The sequence below is a fragment of the Lasiodiplodia theobromae genome, assembly GCF_012971845.1.
Source record: "Lasiodiplodia theobromae strain AM2As chromosome Unknown scaffold_34, whole genome shotgun sequence".
NCBI lineage: Eukaryota > Fungi > Ascomycota > Dothideomycetes > Botryosphaeriales > Botryosphaeriaceae > Lasiodiplodia > Lasiodiplodia theobromae.
In genome coordinates, this window is record NW_023336513.1 from 378,890 (window position 1) to 395,500 (window position 16,611).

The window sequence follows — 16,611 nt, forward strand, 5'->3', positions numbered from 1 at the left end:
GGAACGCCCGCTGCTCCTCATGATCGCGGCGACGCATGCAAGCAGAGTTCATGCTGCCGGCCAACAGCAATGCGCAGAGTCGAGGTTGGAATCACAGCCTTGGCAGCCAATCGAACGCAAGGTTCCGTCTCAGCCCGCGCCGAAGACCCCGCCGGCCACGCAGGAGCCAGATGTCGAGACAGGAGCCCGTACCGTGGATACGCGCGCCATGGGCCGTGGCCCGCCTGACTAAGCGAGCCCGGATAAACCAGCTCCAGCTCCGAGCGCCCAAGATTTTTTGACGACTTTCTTCGGCTTCCGACTGTGAACGACAAAACAATGTCGCCCTCGTCCGTAGACGCCTCGTCCTCGGCCTCCGACTCGGAGAGCTCGCATGTGAGAGTTGAAGAGCACGGAGCCAGGAAAAGGAGAAAATTGTCGCCTGTCGCCGACTCGGATTCAGAAGATGAGCCGCAGCCAAGGTCCCTGCCTACCTCGACGCTCTCACGTGTGAAAGCGAAACAGACTGGTGTCGCCCAAAAAGAGACACCGGCTACTATTCTCGCTTCCCAGAACTACAAAGAAAACATTTCCTTTGCTTCTCTCAATGTTTCACCATGGCTTGTTGCGTCTCTCTCTGCCATGGCCATCAAAAAACCCACAGGCATTCAGAAAGGCTGTATTCCCGAGATTATCAAAGGCCGAGACTGCATTGGCGGTAGCAGAACAGGTTCTGGTAAGACTGTTGCCTTTGCCGCGCCGATTCTCCAGAAATGGAGCGAAGATCCCGTGGCCATCTTTGCTGTAGTCCTAACCCCGACTCGGTATGTACCACGATCCCAATGCTTGAATCACCTTCCTAATCATCTGTAGTGAACTTGCTCTCCAAATTTACGAGCAATTCAATGCTATCGGAGGACCTCAAAATCTCAAGACCATCCTGGTCACTGGTGGTACCGACATGCGCTCACAGGCAATAGCACTGGCTTCAAGACCCCATGTTGTGATTGCCACTCCCGGCCGTCTTGCTGACCACATCAAATCGTCCGGTGAAGACACCGTCTGCGGCCTTCGTCGGGTACGCTTTGTTGTCCTCGATGAGGCCGATCGCCTTCTCGCATCTGGCCGCGGCAGCATGCTTCCCGACGTCGAGACTTGTCTTTCCGTCCTCCCACCATCAAGCCAACGACAGACCCTCTTGTTTACGGCCACCGTCACACCCGAGGTCCGCGCTTTGAAAGATATGCCGCGGACACCTGGCAAGCAAGAAGTATTTGTCTGTGAAGTTGACACAGAGGACCTGGCTGTCCCCACGACCCTGCAGCAAAAGTACCTCCAGGTTCCCGTCACTCACCGGGAAGCCTATCTACATACCCTTCTCCTCACCCCCGCCAACGAATCAAAATCCACCATCATTTTCGTCAACCGCACCTCGACGGCGCAGCTTCTCGAGCAAATGCTGCGTCTTCTCGAACACCGCGTGGCAAGCTTGCATTCCGGCCTCCCTCAGTCTCAACGCATATCTAACCTGGCTCGTTTCCGCGCCAAGGCTGCCCGCATCTTGGTGGCTACCGATGTTGCCGCCCGTGGTCTCGATATTCCCGCCGTTGAGATGGTCATCAATTACGACGTCCCTCGCGACCCTGATGACTATATCCACCGGGTCGGTCGTACTGCGCGTGCGGGACGCTCCGGTGAGAGCGTGACGATGGTGGGGCAGAGGGATGTGGAGCTCATTTTGTCCATTGAGGACAGGGTTGGCACGAAGATGGTCGAGTACGAAGAGGAGGGCGTCAACGTCGAGACCAGGGTCATTCGTGACGCGCTGAAGATTGTGGGAGAAAAGAAGAGAGAAGCTTTGTTGGAGATCGACGAGGGAAGGGATGTCACTGGAAAGAGAAAGAAGGGGCTGGTGAAGCGCAAGAAGTGAGGGTGGTAGGTAATGGTCGTCATATCACATGTTCAAAAGATTTTTCCGTCGTTTGTTTTTCACTCCATCCAGTTTCGTTGTTCTGTCGTGATCTCATATCACTACTTTGAATACCAGCATAGGCTCGGGCTATGTGCGTAGAACAGATTCAGATCTTTCCAACCCACGCTAACCTGCAGCCACCTTACGAAAGAGGCCCATTGGGATGAATCAGCACCTTGGTATACCCGTTGATTCGCTTGTCAAACTTCTCATACGCATCAGACGCCTCATCAATCGAAACCTCATGAGAGACGACGAAAGAAGGTTTGGCCCTGCCGGAGATGATCAGATCGCGGAGGTATCTGTTGTACGCTTTGACGTTGCACTGGCCGGTTCCGAGAGACAAGCCCTTCATCTTTTGTCAGCAATATCGCTCAACACCGCACTCATCCCGGCTTACCTTCTCAAACAGCTTCCCAAACGAGATCAGAATCTGGCCCTTCCCGCTCTGCTCATCCGGCGCCCCAGGATCCGCGGGCACGTACAAACCCGGAATGCCCAGCCCGCCCGTCGGCCTCGTGACGCGGATGAGCTGATCGAGCACGATGTTCGGCTTCTCCGTGCTCCCAGACGCGTCAACGGCCTGATAACCCACGGCATCCACCGCGCGATCGACCATCTCGCCTCCATTCGCCCTGATGATCTGCTCCACCGGGTCGCCGTCGCGGAAATTAACGGGCACGCACCCAATCCTCTCCGCCGCTTGCAACCTCTCAGCGACCTGGTCCACCACGAACACCCTGCTCGCCCCGCGCAGCACCCCGCTGTACGCCGCCATCAACCCGACAGGGCCAGCACCAAACACGGCCACCGTCTCGCCAGCCTTGAAGCCCGCTAGCACCAGCCCGTGCCACCCCGTCGGGAAGATGTCGGCCAGCAGCGCGAAGTCGGCTTCGTGCTCGGTGCCAGCAGGCAACTTGAGCGCGTTGAAGTCGGCGTAGGGGACGCGCAGGTACTGCGCTTGCCCGCCTTGGTAGGGCCCCATGGCGACGTAGCCGTACGCCCCGCCCGCGAAGCCCGCGTTGACGCCCGTGCAGAAGGCCGTGCGGCCCTCTTCGCAGTTGCGGCAGCGCCCGTCGGCGACGTTGAAGGGGAGGACGATCCGGTCGCCTGCCGAGAGCAGGGTTACGCCGGGCCCGGTTTCCTGGGGGGTGTGGGCGTGGGGGGTTAGTGATGGTTATCTTTTTTCTTTTGTTTTTGTGGATTTCATTTCTTTTTTCTTTCCTTCCTGTTTGGATGCAGAGTACAGGGGGTAATCGCAGCCAAAGGCTTGCGTGAAGAATAGTAAGCCGCAGGCGTAAATATGCCTTAGCTCATTCTTGGAAAGATAACATATGTGGGCAGTTGAAGCCATCGTCCGGACGTGTATGTAGAATTTTGTTTTAATTCCACTTTTTCGTCCGGGACGATGGCTTCAGCAACCCATGACATGAGCAAAAAAACAAAATCCACGCTAGCCATCGGCTGCGAGAAGGGGGGACTGTACGTACGGTGACTATACCCATGTTCTCGTGCCCGAAGACCAACCCGGCCTCGGCGGCCGTGCGGCCCTGGTACATGTGGAGGTCTGAACCGCAGATGGCTGTGGTGGCACCACCGTCAGTTTTATTGGATTTTTCCCGTAAGAGAACACCACGAATGCACATACCCGCGGTGGTGACCTTGATGATGACATCGTCCGGGTGCTCGATTTTCGGGAGGGGAACATCCTTGACCGAGACCTTGAACGGGCCTTCGTAGTGGACTGCTTTCATCGTCTGCGCCATTTTCGCCAAGGATTTCACTATGTTGTTCAACAGCGATATTCGACGCGGCCAAAAAGTTTGATTTTAAAACATTACAATCGCTGCCCCGCGCAAGCACGCGAGCGGCGGCCCTTTGTATTAGATCTCCTCCTCCTCACCCAAGCAAAAAAAAGAGGGGTGGGGTGGGAAAATGCGGACCACGGCCCCTCACCAAGACCCAGAGCTGCGGGGGAGAACGACGCCAATAATGTCGACACGTCGTCGTCATTGGTCCGCGCATGCCTACATCACGATAGCCAGCCTTCCGGGAATGGCATCTCCTTCGCTATCCGGCCGTTCGTCCTGAACAGGTAATTGGTGCGGTTATCGATGGAGATGACCTTTCCCCGCATTTTTCTTTGTCTTGGTCCCCTTCCCACCCCCGCCCGAGATCCGGCCAGAGTCGAGACCGTGGGAATTATGGTGGATTGCGGAGGATTGAACCTGAGTGGTGATGTTTTGCGAGATGCGATTGCGCTGGGCGTGCGTGGGAAATTCAAGTCTATATTTGGACATGGTGTCACTGAAATCTATGTCCACTTCTAAATGAATGCTTCAATGACCTCGAAGGAAGCTGATATGCTTCAAGACACGGGCTTCGAAGACTGAAGCTCCTGAGGTCTACTAAGGCAGCTGAGATACAAGAGCGTAAAAAAAAAAAAAAGAGAAAGGAAGGGTGACAAACGTCGATAGATACTCTCCCGAGGATAGTTCGGTAATGAAGTATCCCTTGCATCAAAAGAAATTTTGCGTCATCAACAGCCTGCATTGTACGAAACACTGCGGCTAATGTGGTTCACATTGCCTGCGGCCAAACTGGACAAGACTTCGGTCAAACAGGTATCCATCCTAAGAATCCTGTATTGGAATGAGGTCGGAGGGGTTGGAGCATCCTTCCTAATAGCACTCTTTCATCCCTTGTAAATGCTTTGTCTGTCCATTTTCAAGAATAATCGCCCATGTTAGAGAAGCCAACGACTTAATTATGCGGAAAGGCACAATATCATCGAATTCACTCCGCTTCCTTTTGATTTTTAAATTTTTCAAACGCAAGTAACCCAGCTGATGAAACCTCATCGTATCAACGAGGACGCACGTGCTTGAATGGGTATCAGTCCTTGGCTGCGGTTAGCGGCGATATTAAGCGGCTCTCAGTAGTCAACAGCCTGCTGTCTCAACACTGACCTGGAATAAGATTTCTTCGATGGAGAATGCAGAACTAACTGAGAACACTCGCTGTCTGTTTTTCTGGGGCAAAGGTGAAGACTCTCGACTTACTGCCGCTTCACGACCGAAGCGTCAAAGCTGAGAGGTCGTCATAAATGATCTGAGCTGCACGTCAGTAGTGTTACACATAATTGATGAACATCACTATTCCTTTATGAAGATCATCGGGATTTTTCATCAGTGCTAGCAGTGATGCAGCGCACTGCTTCAATACCAAGCAGGGTCCCCGGCGTCCGTCTCTAAAGCGAGACACGACGCCGCCGCAAGTGATCATGAATGGTGGCACCTCGATACACAATGAAATAAAGCCGAATCATTGCCTAAATGAACATTTTTCAGCATTGCGGTGTCAGAATCGCAAACGGAAATGTCTTTTAAATCACCACCTCTCCCTCGAGCCCTTGCAGTGAACCCGTGGCAGCATGAACGTGCTACCGAGCACCTGCCTCCACCTCGGCGCACGAGATATTGACTGCAGCAGCTCACGCGCGCCATTCCCGTGGCCCCTTTCCCCCCGTGTGCGAGCAAGCCAGCTGCGGTGCTTTGGAAATGGTCGACTATATAAACTGACCATGTCTGCCTCCCGAGCACTCGACGCCAACGCCTCTCAATCGAGGTGGATTAAACAAGTAATGCCGCCATCGACTGCTAGAGTGGTGGATTTACTCGCATACTGGTCCGCCTCCCTCCCTGTCTTCCTATCAAGCATGCGGATGCAGCCTGCGAGCGAAGGAGGTTGTTTATTGTTGTAATGCTGCTCATCAGGCTTGAATGATGATGCTGAGCTACATTGAGCTAGCGTGGCGCAGAGAATCACTGTTTGTTCTAGTTACGCCACATTATATAGTCTCTGGCCTAAACAACGTTGCAAATGAACCCAAAGCCATAATCACCCCTCTCAATGTCGCAAGGAAAACCACAAAGAACAAGACAGAGTATAGTGGTTGTCTAGTTCGATATCACATAGAAAAATGTTCCAGGAAGCCACAGGCAAGAAAGAAAATCGACCTCGGAATCACTTTAAAGCACTATATCTCAAGCTCGAGCAGTTGGGCCAACTATAACGATGCCCGCGTGAACAGAAAAGCCCAATAATGCCCGCGTCATGTGGATTGCTTCCAACTGCATGTGCCATTATCACTACCTCATCGGCCACGCGCACTGGCGCAAAGTATGAACACAGGCGTACGTCGATACTGCACGGGTAAAGCAATTGCACTACCTTCCACCTGCCCACCTTCTCAACATCACCACATGTGACTAGACCTCACCCCACACAAGCAAGAAGTATGGCAAAAACAGCACAGAGTTTTCCCGAATTTCCGAAATTCTTTCAATGTCGAAGCAAGCAGTATATGTATATGTATGTAGGAGTCATTACTATATACACGCCTCACCCCTTTCATTCCCTTTTCCTCCCCTACCGCTTCCCATCCCACCACCCTACCCTCTCCACCAACTCCACGAACCGTGCAATGCAAGGCAGGCCAGTTGATGGCCGCCACCAGCGCCGATGCTCCCTCTTCTCGCGCTTCCAAACAAGGTACAGAACAGTGAGCAGATAAGGAGATCAATCAGAGGAGGGATATTTACGCAAAGACAGGAGAAGAGGAACACGAGCAAAGACAGACAAACCAGATAACAACAATTACGAAAAAGGAAAAAATTGAGAGAGATGCGAGAGCGCTATGCGACAACAATGAAATCACGTACGGTGTGGTATATGTACTTTCCCTATCTATCTCTTCCAAGAAAAGGTGATTAAGGAGATACTACTGTCCCGAAGGACGAGGAGATGGCGGCTGACGCCAAAAAAAAATAAAAAAACACGGAAAAGGGAACGTGTGTATGACCCCCTCGCGCTCAAAGCTTTCCAACCATTTCCCCCCCGTCCCCCGCCCCGGCATATATAAATACGTGAGCTACTTCTCCTGCTCCTGTTCCTGCTCGTAGCACACAGAACATATACCCGTAATGTGTGCAACAAACTCGACCCGTCTTCCAAGCCGAACATCAAACCGAGGGGTAGGGAACCGAGGAAGAGAGGGGGAAGTGGGAGATAGAGGCCACAAAAGCCCATTACTAACGCATTAGGAGAAAAAGGAAAGACGGTGGCTAACAAACGCATAAACAGACGAGAGAGACGCGCGCACGCATTCAAAAACAGGAGAAAGAGGAGGCTAGAAACCACGACAACAGGAAATCAATACGAGAGACAAGACTACTGGACAAGGAGAGGGGAGAGAGAAAAAAAATTACCGTATTGGTCAGCTCAGTCCCAGTTGGGGGGCCCGATTCAATAAGAGGCCAAACATAAAGAGCTTCAGAAAAACGCTCAGATCCTTCATCTTTGCTCTGCTCAGCCTTTTGCTTCGCTCTGCTCTCTGTTCTTCTTCATCGAGGTATAAAAACTGGCTAAAAAGAGAATGCCACAAAATGTGACCTAACAAGAAGACGTTCTGTAGGAACAGTTGGGAAAGAAGAATCTGAAAGTCGGCCAACAGAAGAGTTCGGCCAGAAAGGCAAAGAAGACGACGGCGACGAGGCATGACGACAGGAAGAAGAAGAAGCCAGCCAGCCAGGCCAGGCCAGGCAAGGCGAGGCGAGGTAAGGCGCGGAGAGTGGAGGACGAAAAAAAAGAGAAAAAAGACGCGGAGCTAAACAAAAAACGGTGGTATCCCATCCACGCTTCTTAACAGACACACAGAGAGACAGAGACAGAGACACACTCCTAGTCCATCCACACAAACCCCTAAAAGGATCTATCCCTTGCCCACCCCCATCCCATCCCATCCCTAAAACCACTACAGAAGAAACCTCAACAAGACCCCCCCCCCTCTGGAAAAAAAAATCAATACGGCGCATTAACAACCCCCAAATACCCCTTCCCCCCCAACATCCCACTATCACCACCCCCCGCAGCACCACCACCAAGAATATCATCATCGTCATCATCATCCACCCCGATGCCCGCGAGAAGTCCACCCACGTCCATCCGCCCGTGGTCAGTCCGCCTGTTCCCACTGCTCGTCACGACGCTCCTGCTGCGGCTGCGGCCGCGCCCGCTCTTGGTGCTCTGGCCCGCGCGGCTCTTGACGCTGCGGCTGGCGCGCATGGCGCTGCCGTTCGCTGCAACGCCGGCACCGGCCGCGAGACTGTTGTTGCGCGAGCCATTGCCGTTCGTCGCCGTGCGAGGCCGCTGCTGCTGCGCCTCCGCACCCGGCGAAGCGTCACCAGCAGACGGTGTCGTAGTCGTCGCCGGCGTGCCCTCGCCCGCGAACGCGGCCGGGATCTGCGGGACGGGCGGGTACGCGGCGGCGTCGTCGAGCCCCATGGAGGAGGACGGGATGGTCGAGAGGGGCGGACGCGTCTGGCCGCCGTTTCCATCCTCGCCCGCGGACGTCCCATGGCTGTAGCTGGAACCGGGCGCTGCGTAGCTGTACTCGCTGGTGCTGAAGTCGGCCGAAACCATGCTGTCGCTGTCGTCGCCGTCGTCGTCGCCCTCGGCGCTGCGGCCGCGGCGCGTCATGGGGAGGATGGGGGACGAGGAGTCGCCGCCCTTCTCCGACAGGACGCGCTTGAGGTCGTCGAGGCGGATGGCGGAGCGGGCCGAGGAGCTGGAGCCGGGACCGCCACGGTGGTGGTGGCCGCCGTCGTTCAGGCCGGACAGGGCGGAGCGGTGGTGGTGGTTGATCATCGATGGGGATGGCATGGGGCTGACGTGGCCGGTGGGGATGTTGACGCCCAGGTAGCCGTTCGATCCTCTTGGGTCGCCGGCGGTGGCCACCGAAGAGTGGGTGTGGGCGCGCTTGGTCCGGTGGGAGATGCTGAGGCTTCCCGACTGCGAGCTGGCGTCGTGGTTGGATGCCATGGCCGCGAGCACGTCCTCCTTGTTCCAGGAGTCCATCATCTGGTCTCTGACCTTCTGCGGCAGGACGTTCGACCTTGGCAGCTGGGAGTCCCTGGGGTCATCCATGAACCCGCCACCGGTGATGTTCGGAATGCTGAGGGAGACTGAGAACGACCGGCTGGGGCTACCAGGGGCGCTGGTAGGCGGAGAGTAAACACTGTCGGCATATCCCTCTGCAATCTGGTCCACGAGCTCCTGACGGTTGTCGAACGGCTTGAGCGCCTCGTGGTCAACAGTGTCGGCTGGCAAGCTCGTCAGACCAGGCGCAGACGCGATATCCTTGAGCTCAACAGGCGGCATAGAGACGCTCTGCAACCACATGCCCGTCTCCTTCCGCCGGTTGATCTCGCTTCCAATCGCCATTCCGGGGTGGCTGGCAGCAAAGTCGAAGCTGGTAGAAAGCGCCCAAAAGTAGCCGTGTACCAAACTGCCGAGGCGAACCTTCGCCGCTGCACCCTCCACGTTGGGAATATCCTCCTGCAGACGGAACATCATCGGCAGGCCGGTGCAGAGGGCATTGACGCCGAGCTTGGCCACCAGACGAGCGAGGAGAAGGTGGAGAAGCAGGATCTCCTGGTCGGCCTCGGATCCATTCGCAAGCGCGAACTGGTGCGCATTCTCGTACACGGCGAGGTGGAGCAGCTGGAGGAAGCTCGTCCGGAATCTCCTGGGGCTCTTGTCCCTCGGCGAGCCCGGGCTCGTCGCGTTGCTGACGGCTCTCCTGACCAAACTATCCCCTTCCTTCCGTTCCTTCCTCTCCGTCTTGCCGCCATAGCTCTCAGGCACGGCTCGGAGGTCCGTCTTCTTGAGTTCCAACTCCAGCCAGACGAGCAGTGCATCCGTGTACGCTCTCCGCACCTTCGGAGCCGGGTCGCGGAGTAACCACTGCGTGCCCTCCCAGGCATCAACACCGGTGCGGCTCCGGCCAACGGAACCCTTTCCGCTATCCACATCCTTGCCGTGCGCGTTTGCAATGCGCAGGATATCCTTGATGGCCTCCAGAGCGATCACTCTCGCTGTTTCAAACGAGAAGAAGTTGTCCGCGCCCGGATTCTCGTGCAGGTGTGCCGAGCTGGCCACCGACTCGACGGTGCCGCTAGGATCCTCAATGGCCGCGGCGGTGTTAGAGGCGCCGCCTCCCACCGGCTTCAAACGCGAGAGAACGGCAGCAACCATATCGGGAATCTGGTCGGTGTAGTAGATGTGCGTAGCCAGGTTCGACACGCACTTCTTAAGCTGTTGGACGAGCATCTTCCGTGCATCGGTCGGTGTCGTCGCACGTTCGCTGCTATCGGGAGTGCTGCTCTCCTGAGGGGCTGCAATACTGTCCTTGCTTGCCTTTCCGTCCACTCCGTTCAAGAGGGAAGCGGCGCCGCCCACCTGAAGCAGCTCGAGAATGCGACCCATCAAGCCAACCAGCACATCCATAACGCTCAGCCCGATGAAGTTGATGTGCAAATCGCCAAGAAGCCAAGCCACGAGCGTGGCAAGAACGTATTGCCGCTCGAAATCCTCCTCAACAGCCTTACTCCGAACGAGCGAACTGGAAGTAGTAACAAGAATAACGTAGCGATCCTGCACCGGCGCCCAGCTGCACATCTTGCCGCACAGCTCCGCCGGCCACGAGCCGTCGACGAGGCCGTTGGGGAAATGCTCGCTCGACTTGATTTTCGACGTGATGAACTTCATGGCCGCGAGCGTGGCGAGCCGCAGCTGGTCCCGGCTGACGTACGTGAATATGTTCCGCAGCGCCTGCAGCGCGATGACGCCGGCCTCCTCTTCCGCGATCTTGTCCGCGTCCTCCGTGGTCCCCGAGGCGGCGAGCGGATCCCCCTCACTTTCCCCAGGCACCGTCGACGTGCTTTTCCTCCTGGCAATTGCCGCCTCCTTGTCATGGTGCTCCTTCTCTTTATCCAGAATTTCCAACCGGTGCAGGTAAGCTCCGTTGTCCGCGTACAGGTTGACGAGGATGACGGGGATTATGGCATCTAATTGCTTGCCAGCGCCCAGGCTTTCCGAAGCGGCCACCGCCTTGATCGCGCGCAGGCCAGCCTTCCGGAATTTGATCGCGACGGGCCAGCTCAGGGGTGCGCCAGCTGGGGCGGGTTGGTCCTCCTTGTTTGCGAATTGCGCGTACAGCTGCACAATCTCCTCGTATTGGGTAAGGTATTCGTTGTCCGCAGCGAGGGCCGCGGGGTCCTGGTGTTCGCAGAAGGCCTCAAACATGGGCACGGATGCCTCAACCATGGTGACATCATTGGAGCGCAGGACGGTGCGCAGAACGCTGAGGACGCTGTTGGCGTAGAGCGGGATATCCTTGGGGCATTTTTCGATGAGCGCCTGAAGGATTTGGAGGGTGACGAGTACGCTCCTGCGCAGGGAGACACAAGTTAGTAACAAAAAGTGGTGAGCGCAATCCTGCCAGCATCTAGCCACCGCGCGCAGAAAACCATGGCGAACAAAAAGGCACGTACGCAATCCTGCTCCTCCACACATCCCCCGCGGTCCTCTTGTCCAAAAAGTCGCCGACCTTGACCAGCTTGGTCCGCCGCGAGCTGGCGTAGAAGAGCAGGTAGCTCAGCTCGGAGCTGTTGGGCTTGACCTCCTCCTCGCGGTAGCCCTTCTGCAAGCGCGGGTAGCACTTCAGAATCAGCACCTGGTGCTTGGGGCGACACGATTGCCGTAAGGAATTCATGGTTTTGGTGCTGTTGTTGTGTGGTGCAGCCCCCCAAAAATTAACCCTTGTTTGCCGTGATCCGGATGACGTGTGTTTTTCCTTTTCCACCCCAACCTCAAGGTTTTATTCTCGGCGGAAAGCTCGACGTTGGACCGACCGACGCGCGGCGCCGGGTTGCGCAGGAGGGCGGGCAAGCGCAGCTCTCGGGTCGGGGTAGCGCGCGCGCGGGCGAGGGGTAGAAAAAAAAGTGGCGGGTGGTTGCCTTGGGGAAGGATTCGGCAGCTAATCCCCAGCGGACTTGGACTTTGGGTACGAGGGTTGGGAGGGAAGGGAGGTTGTCGAGAGGTCGTTCTCGGATGGAGGGGCGCGCAACGGGCCGCTTTGGAGACACAGTTCAGGCGCCGAGCAGACGGAGATTTGGGAAGCTATGGGTAGACCGGGACGGAGCTGGGCGTCAGGGGAGAATTACGGGACCTTGGGGTTGCGGCTGGCACGAGCGTCACCTAGACTACGCTCTCTCGGAATCTCCTCCTTTCAATGCGCTCGCTGACATTAGGTCTCGCCCGGGTGTTTGAGTGGTTGGTGGCTGGACCGGCGGTGGATCTGCCTGGCTCTGGGCTCGAGTAGTGCTTGCGGCGGCGGCCGCTGAAAACGTGTCGTTGAAGGAAGCGGGCTGAGTAGTGGCGGGCTTGCGTCTCGTTGGGCTGATTGGTTAGGCTCAGCTCGGAAGCGGGCCTCCAGGCATTGCAGTCTCAGCGGCAGCCTGCGGATGCGTTTGAGGCGCGCCTGCGACGAGAGCAGTGAGGTGGACGCGCACGAGACCGCGTCGTCTGTTGTTTGCGCGTGCACTCTCCAGGCACGTTGTTGAGTGTGAATTGTGATGTGCCTGCACCCCGGCCTCTGAGTCGGGGATGCGGCTGCCGACCACAGAAACCTGGCCCTTCCCCTCCGCAATGGTCTTTAGGTGAGCACTACTCGGACACCCTGCACGACATCGGCATGCAAGCACGTTTGCACATCGCGACAGGGTCCAGTTGGCCGCACGCATCGCCTGTGTAACCATCCAACAGAGTCAAAGTCCACAAATTGTTCATTGCGCGTTACCTAAACCGCCCAGTGATATCGCCGCCAGACATGCCGTCAACCGTCATCGCTGTTTGCAACAAGCACGCAAGCCATGATCAATACGAACAGAACGCTGAACTCAATCCGCCCTCCGAATCAAATGCCCGACCCGAACGGAGTACAGCAGAGCAGCACAAATAAACCGCATGATACACTCATGCTACAAGAATCGAAGCCGAATTCCACCAGATGAGCACCTGCACGCCCAAACTCCCTCTAGCCAGTCCCGCAAGGTATACAAATTTGTCGTAACTGAAATTGTTTCATCCGATCTGGAACAGCCCTCAACCGCGGCGAATGAAGCCTGCGCTTTGGTTGAGTCCGCGGTGGAAGCTCCCAATTCCTTGGAATCCCCTGTGTCTTGTTAGACCGTCCTGATCCTCAAAGACTGAACCACTTACTTCATGAGGTCAATGCCCTCTTCGTCCTTGTCATCGCCCTCCAGCTGCGTCGGCAGCTGCTTCTTCACCGCAACCTCCTCGGCTGTGTTGAAGCGGCGACTGCTCGGCCGAGTTGGTGTCGCTGGAGAAAGCTCTTGCGAGTCTCCCTCTCCCGAATTGGATCCTTCCCGGCTTCGGCTTCGGCTTGCTGTGTCGCCCATGACGACGGGCGGCGAGCTAGGTTGAACTGGGCCTGCTTCTACCTCCTCCTCCTCCTCTTCTTCCTCGTCATCGTCCATCTCGTCTTTTTCATTCTCCTCGTCGTTTCCAAAGTTGAAGGGCTTCGATTCCTTACTCGGACTGAAATCGACGTACTGGCGCGCAGGTGTGGATCCCAGGTCGGCGAATTTCCAGAATGGTGCAGGAGAACTCAGATAGCAATACTGGCTGGGCATCTTGGCTGTGCTCGGAGGGGCAAGGTGTGGCTTGTTCTTGGCGACAAGGGGCGTGACTAGGCCGTTGAAGGTCTCCGGGAGATCCAGGCCAGCCGTCTTGTAGCCGTTTGTTGCCGGCGGCGAGTAAGACAAGTCAAGAGAAGAGCGGGGGCGTGGCGTAGGACCCGGTTCGGTCTTGCTGTCGATAATGGCCCCCGAATTGCGTATATTGCTCTCTTGCTCCAGCGCGCGGCCAAAATTTGTAGTTTGCATGGGCGGGAAAGTAACCTTGCGGTCGTTGATGGGGGTGAAGATCTGATCGCTGTTGAGTAGAGGCTTGCGCTGTGGCTGTGGACCGCGATCGGGCGTGTAGGATTCGTTTGCCGTTGGATAGCTGGTAAGCGGCGGGGTAACGGAGCGGGGCGACTCCTTGACTCGGAACTTGGAGGGCTGGGATGGGGTCTGAACATCGGGGTTGACGGTGACGGCTCCGTGCAAACGCTCGCTAGCCTGAGCGATCGCCGGCGAGTTGGGTCCGGAGGAGCCCATGCGCGTCTTGCGAGTGTGGATGCCCTTCTTCAAAAAGTTCTCCCGTTCTTCCGGAACCAGCCGCCATTTCATGCCCTTACCCGGCTCGTCCGTGCGGCGCGCGACCTTTTCAAAATGCTTGCTCAGTGAGAGATTGTGGCGGATCGAGTTCTGCCATCCGCCGCCGCTGAAGCGGTAAAATGCATAGTGCTTCTTGATGTATTCATAAATGTTGGCCAGCGTCAGCTGCTCTTCGGGCGACGACATGATGGCTTGTCCGATCAACTGGGCGTAGCTGTGCGGGGGCTTCAAGTCCTTTGCGCTGTCGGCGCTGTAGTCAATGTGCTCCGTGCTCTCAAGCATAACCCCACGGGAATAGGCTCCAGAGGGAGATGTCTTGATTTTAGGAGACTGCTTGGTTCGCGAGGGAATGGGAGTATTGGGCGCCAAAGGACCCGATGAAGGCGGGTGGGCCTGGTAAGAGTGACTCTGGTTGTATTGGCCGTGCTGGCGAGCATTCGAACCGTTGTACGGAGCGCTAGTTGGGGGAAGACCTCCCTGAGATCCAGTACTCTTTCCATGACCGTTGTTCATCTGGTGGAACGAGCTCTCATCCTGACCATCCTCGCCTTCGCCAGACTCACCCTGCCTGGCGCGTGCGATAATCGATGGGTGAACATCGATCGACTCGCCAGGGCACACGAAAATCATCTCAGTGCCACAAACTCCGATCACGGAACCCGAGTGCAGCTTGACCTTCTCGCCGCGCGAGAGCGTGCGGTCGTCCAGCTTCAGGCCATTCCGGCCGTTGACGAGAACGAACCATGAGCGCGCGTCGGGCTCGTAGTCGATCCAGGCGTGGATACGCGACACCTGCTTGTCGGGGCCCAGGTCGATGTGGACCTTTTCGGAAGCAGTGGGGCCCTGCTGCCCGTAGAAGCTGCTGCCGACTTGCTGACCGGGCGTGCCACCACCGTTCTCGCTCGCCTGGCGTGCAGAATAGCCGTGCTCGCCTCTGCCGATGACGACGTGGGTCGACTTCGCGAAGAAGACCCAATTGTGGCCCTCGATCTTGGCGTAAGCCTGAGTGCTGCCCTTCTCGGCGATGGCCGGATCGCGCTTTTGCAGCTCGTTGGAAAGCTCAACCTGGGCATTCGTGACGTAGCCGGCGACGCGGAGTAGCGGGACGACCTGAGTCAAGAGCTCCTCGGGGGTGGGCTTCTCTTTGCCTTCATCCTCATCATCGCTGCCTATTGTCCGGTCGCTCTGGGCGGAGGGAGGGCGGGTCGGGACTCTCGATTCCGCAGGGTCGACGTTGTTGTTCAGCTGAGCGGCGGTTACTAGGTGCGGGTGCGAGCGCGTCGGGCGGCGGGTGGGCGAGCTTACTCTTCTCTTCTTGCGGGTGGGCGTCTCGATGGAAGCGGGCGTGTCGGACTGCTCCTGGACGACTTCGCGCTTTGCGCCACGACCGCCGCGGCCGCCTCTTGGAGGCATGGTGTCGTGTGTCTGGTCCGAGTTAGTCATTGCAGCTGTCGCAGCGGATGGCGAGTTGCGAGAGCAGACGGGAGCGCAAGGTGAGCGCAGGTGGAGGAGTCCGGAATGCTGCAGCGCTGCAGGACGGGCCATCCGTGGTTCGGGTGCCCCCAGCTGCAGGAGCGACGGGCAAAGGCAGCAACGTACCGTAAAAAATGCGCAGTAAGATGCAGGTCAATGGTACTGTGGGCGGGGCGTGGAGTCCGCAGGATGGGCGAAGGCTGGCGTCCGGGGCTGGGTGGTGGCTGGCCTCTGGCAGGTTGATGTCGTTTACGAAGCTCTGAGGCTCGGACCGGCAGCAGAGTCGCGTTATTTGGGTTTTCCCGTGCTGACCTACGCGAAGCAGCCAGGGTGGCGAGCCAAGGGCGCAGGACGGGAGCGATTACATGCCTCTGGGCGAGGCAGGAGGAAAAAAATATTGCCAGCAGCGCGCGCGATTGCGCTTGTTTGTACCCCTTTGCTGGGTCGGTGGCCTCTGCTCCCTGGCGGCGCGCTGACGCACCCCAAATCACTTGCCAGCCTGGCCAAACTCCAACCCCGAGCAAACCCGTTCAGTCGCACACGCCAGCGAGCCAAGGGACGCTCTGGAGCTCTGGATTGTTGCCCAACAGACGCGTCGCACCCGCCTTGCAGCACGCGTCGCGCTTCTCCTTGCTCGGGCTCACGGGACCTCAGGCCCCACACTGCCACTCAGCGCTGGCCAATTCCATTCTCTGTCTCAGCCTTTATATCGTACATCTGTATAGGTGGTCTGGACATCCCCCTCCCATGAATGCTTTCATTTCGAGATGCCTCGTTCTCTAGCGTCGGCTGCTTATCGATCCGCTCAAATTTTCGTCATTTAAGGATCTGGACCCTGTCTGTGCAGTCCCGGTCGCTCCGAGGCGGCGTCTGGGGCATTGGCTTGGCCCCCACTGCTGGACACATTGCGCCGTCGTGGTCTTTGACCTTTCATTTCACTTAGCACTCCAACGCCTTGAATCCTGAGTTGAAGGTGATTTGCTTCAAATTTCCACCGTTCGCTACGCTTCCGTGGACGCTTCAGGAACGGGAATAATCGGC

The 16,611-nt window shown here is 57.0% G+C and overlaps 4 protein-coding genes across 4 annotated transcripts; 1 reads left to right on the forward strand and 3 right to left on the reverse strand.

Annotated features, from left to right (window-relative positions):
* Positions 1-318: 318 nt before the first annotated feature.
* Positions 319-1,909, forward strand: LTHEOB_9912 (ATP-dependent RNA helicase dbp8; the record flags this gene model as incomplete). Its single annotated transcript, XM_035519552.1, has 2 exons — positions 319-803; positions 853-1,909. The coding sequence occupies 2 exons, from the start codon at positions 319-321 to the stop codon at positions 1,907-1,909; spliced, it is 1,542 nt and encodes a 513-aa protein (XP_035368495.1).
* A 184-nt stretch (positions 1,910-2,093) lies between these two features.
* Positions 2,094-3,717, reverse strand: LTHEOB_9913 (Glutathione-independent formaldehyde dehydrogenase; the record flags this gene model as incomplete). Its single annotated transcript, XM_035519553.1, has 4 exons — positions 2,094-2,300; positions 2,352-3,095; positions 3,442-3,533; positions 3,600-3,717. 4 exons carry the CDS (start codon positions 3,715-3,717, stop codon positions 2,094-2,096), a joined length of 1,161 nt encoding a protein of 386 aa, XP_035368496.1.
* Positions 3,718-7,813: 4,096 nt separating this feature from the next.
* LTHEOB_9914 (Protein efr3) lies at positions 7,814-11,567 on the reverse strand (the record flags this gene model as incomplete). Its single annotated transcript, XM_035519554.1, has 2 exons — positions 7,814-11,243; positions 11,347-11,567. 2 exons carry the CDS (start codon positions 11,565-11,567, stop codon positions 7,814-7,816), a joined length of 3,651 nt encoding a protein of 1,216 aa, XP_035368497.1.
* A 1,504-nt stretch (positions 11,568-13,071) lies between these two features.
* Positions 13,072-15,540, reverse strand: LTHEOB_9915 (Forkhead box protein c2; the record flags this gene model as incomplete). The annotated part of the gene is made up of 1 exon (XM_035519555.1): positions 13,072-15,540. One exon carries the CDS (start codon positions 15,538-15,540, stop codon positions 13,072-13,074), a length of 2,469 nt encoding a protein of 822 aa, XP_035368498.1.
* Positions 15,541-16,611: the final 1,071 nt, after the last annotated feature.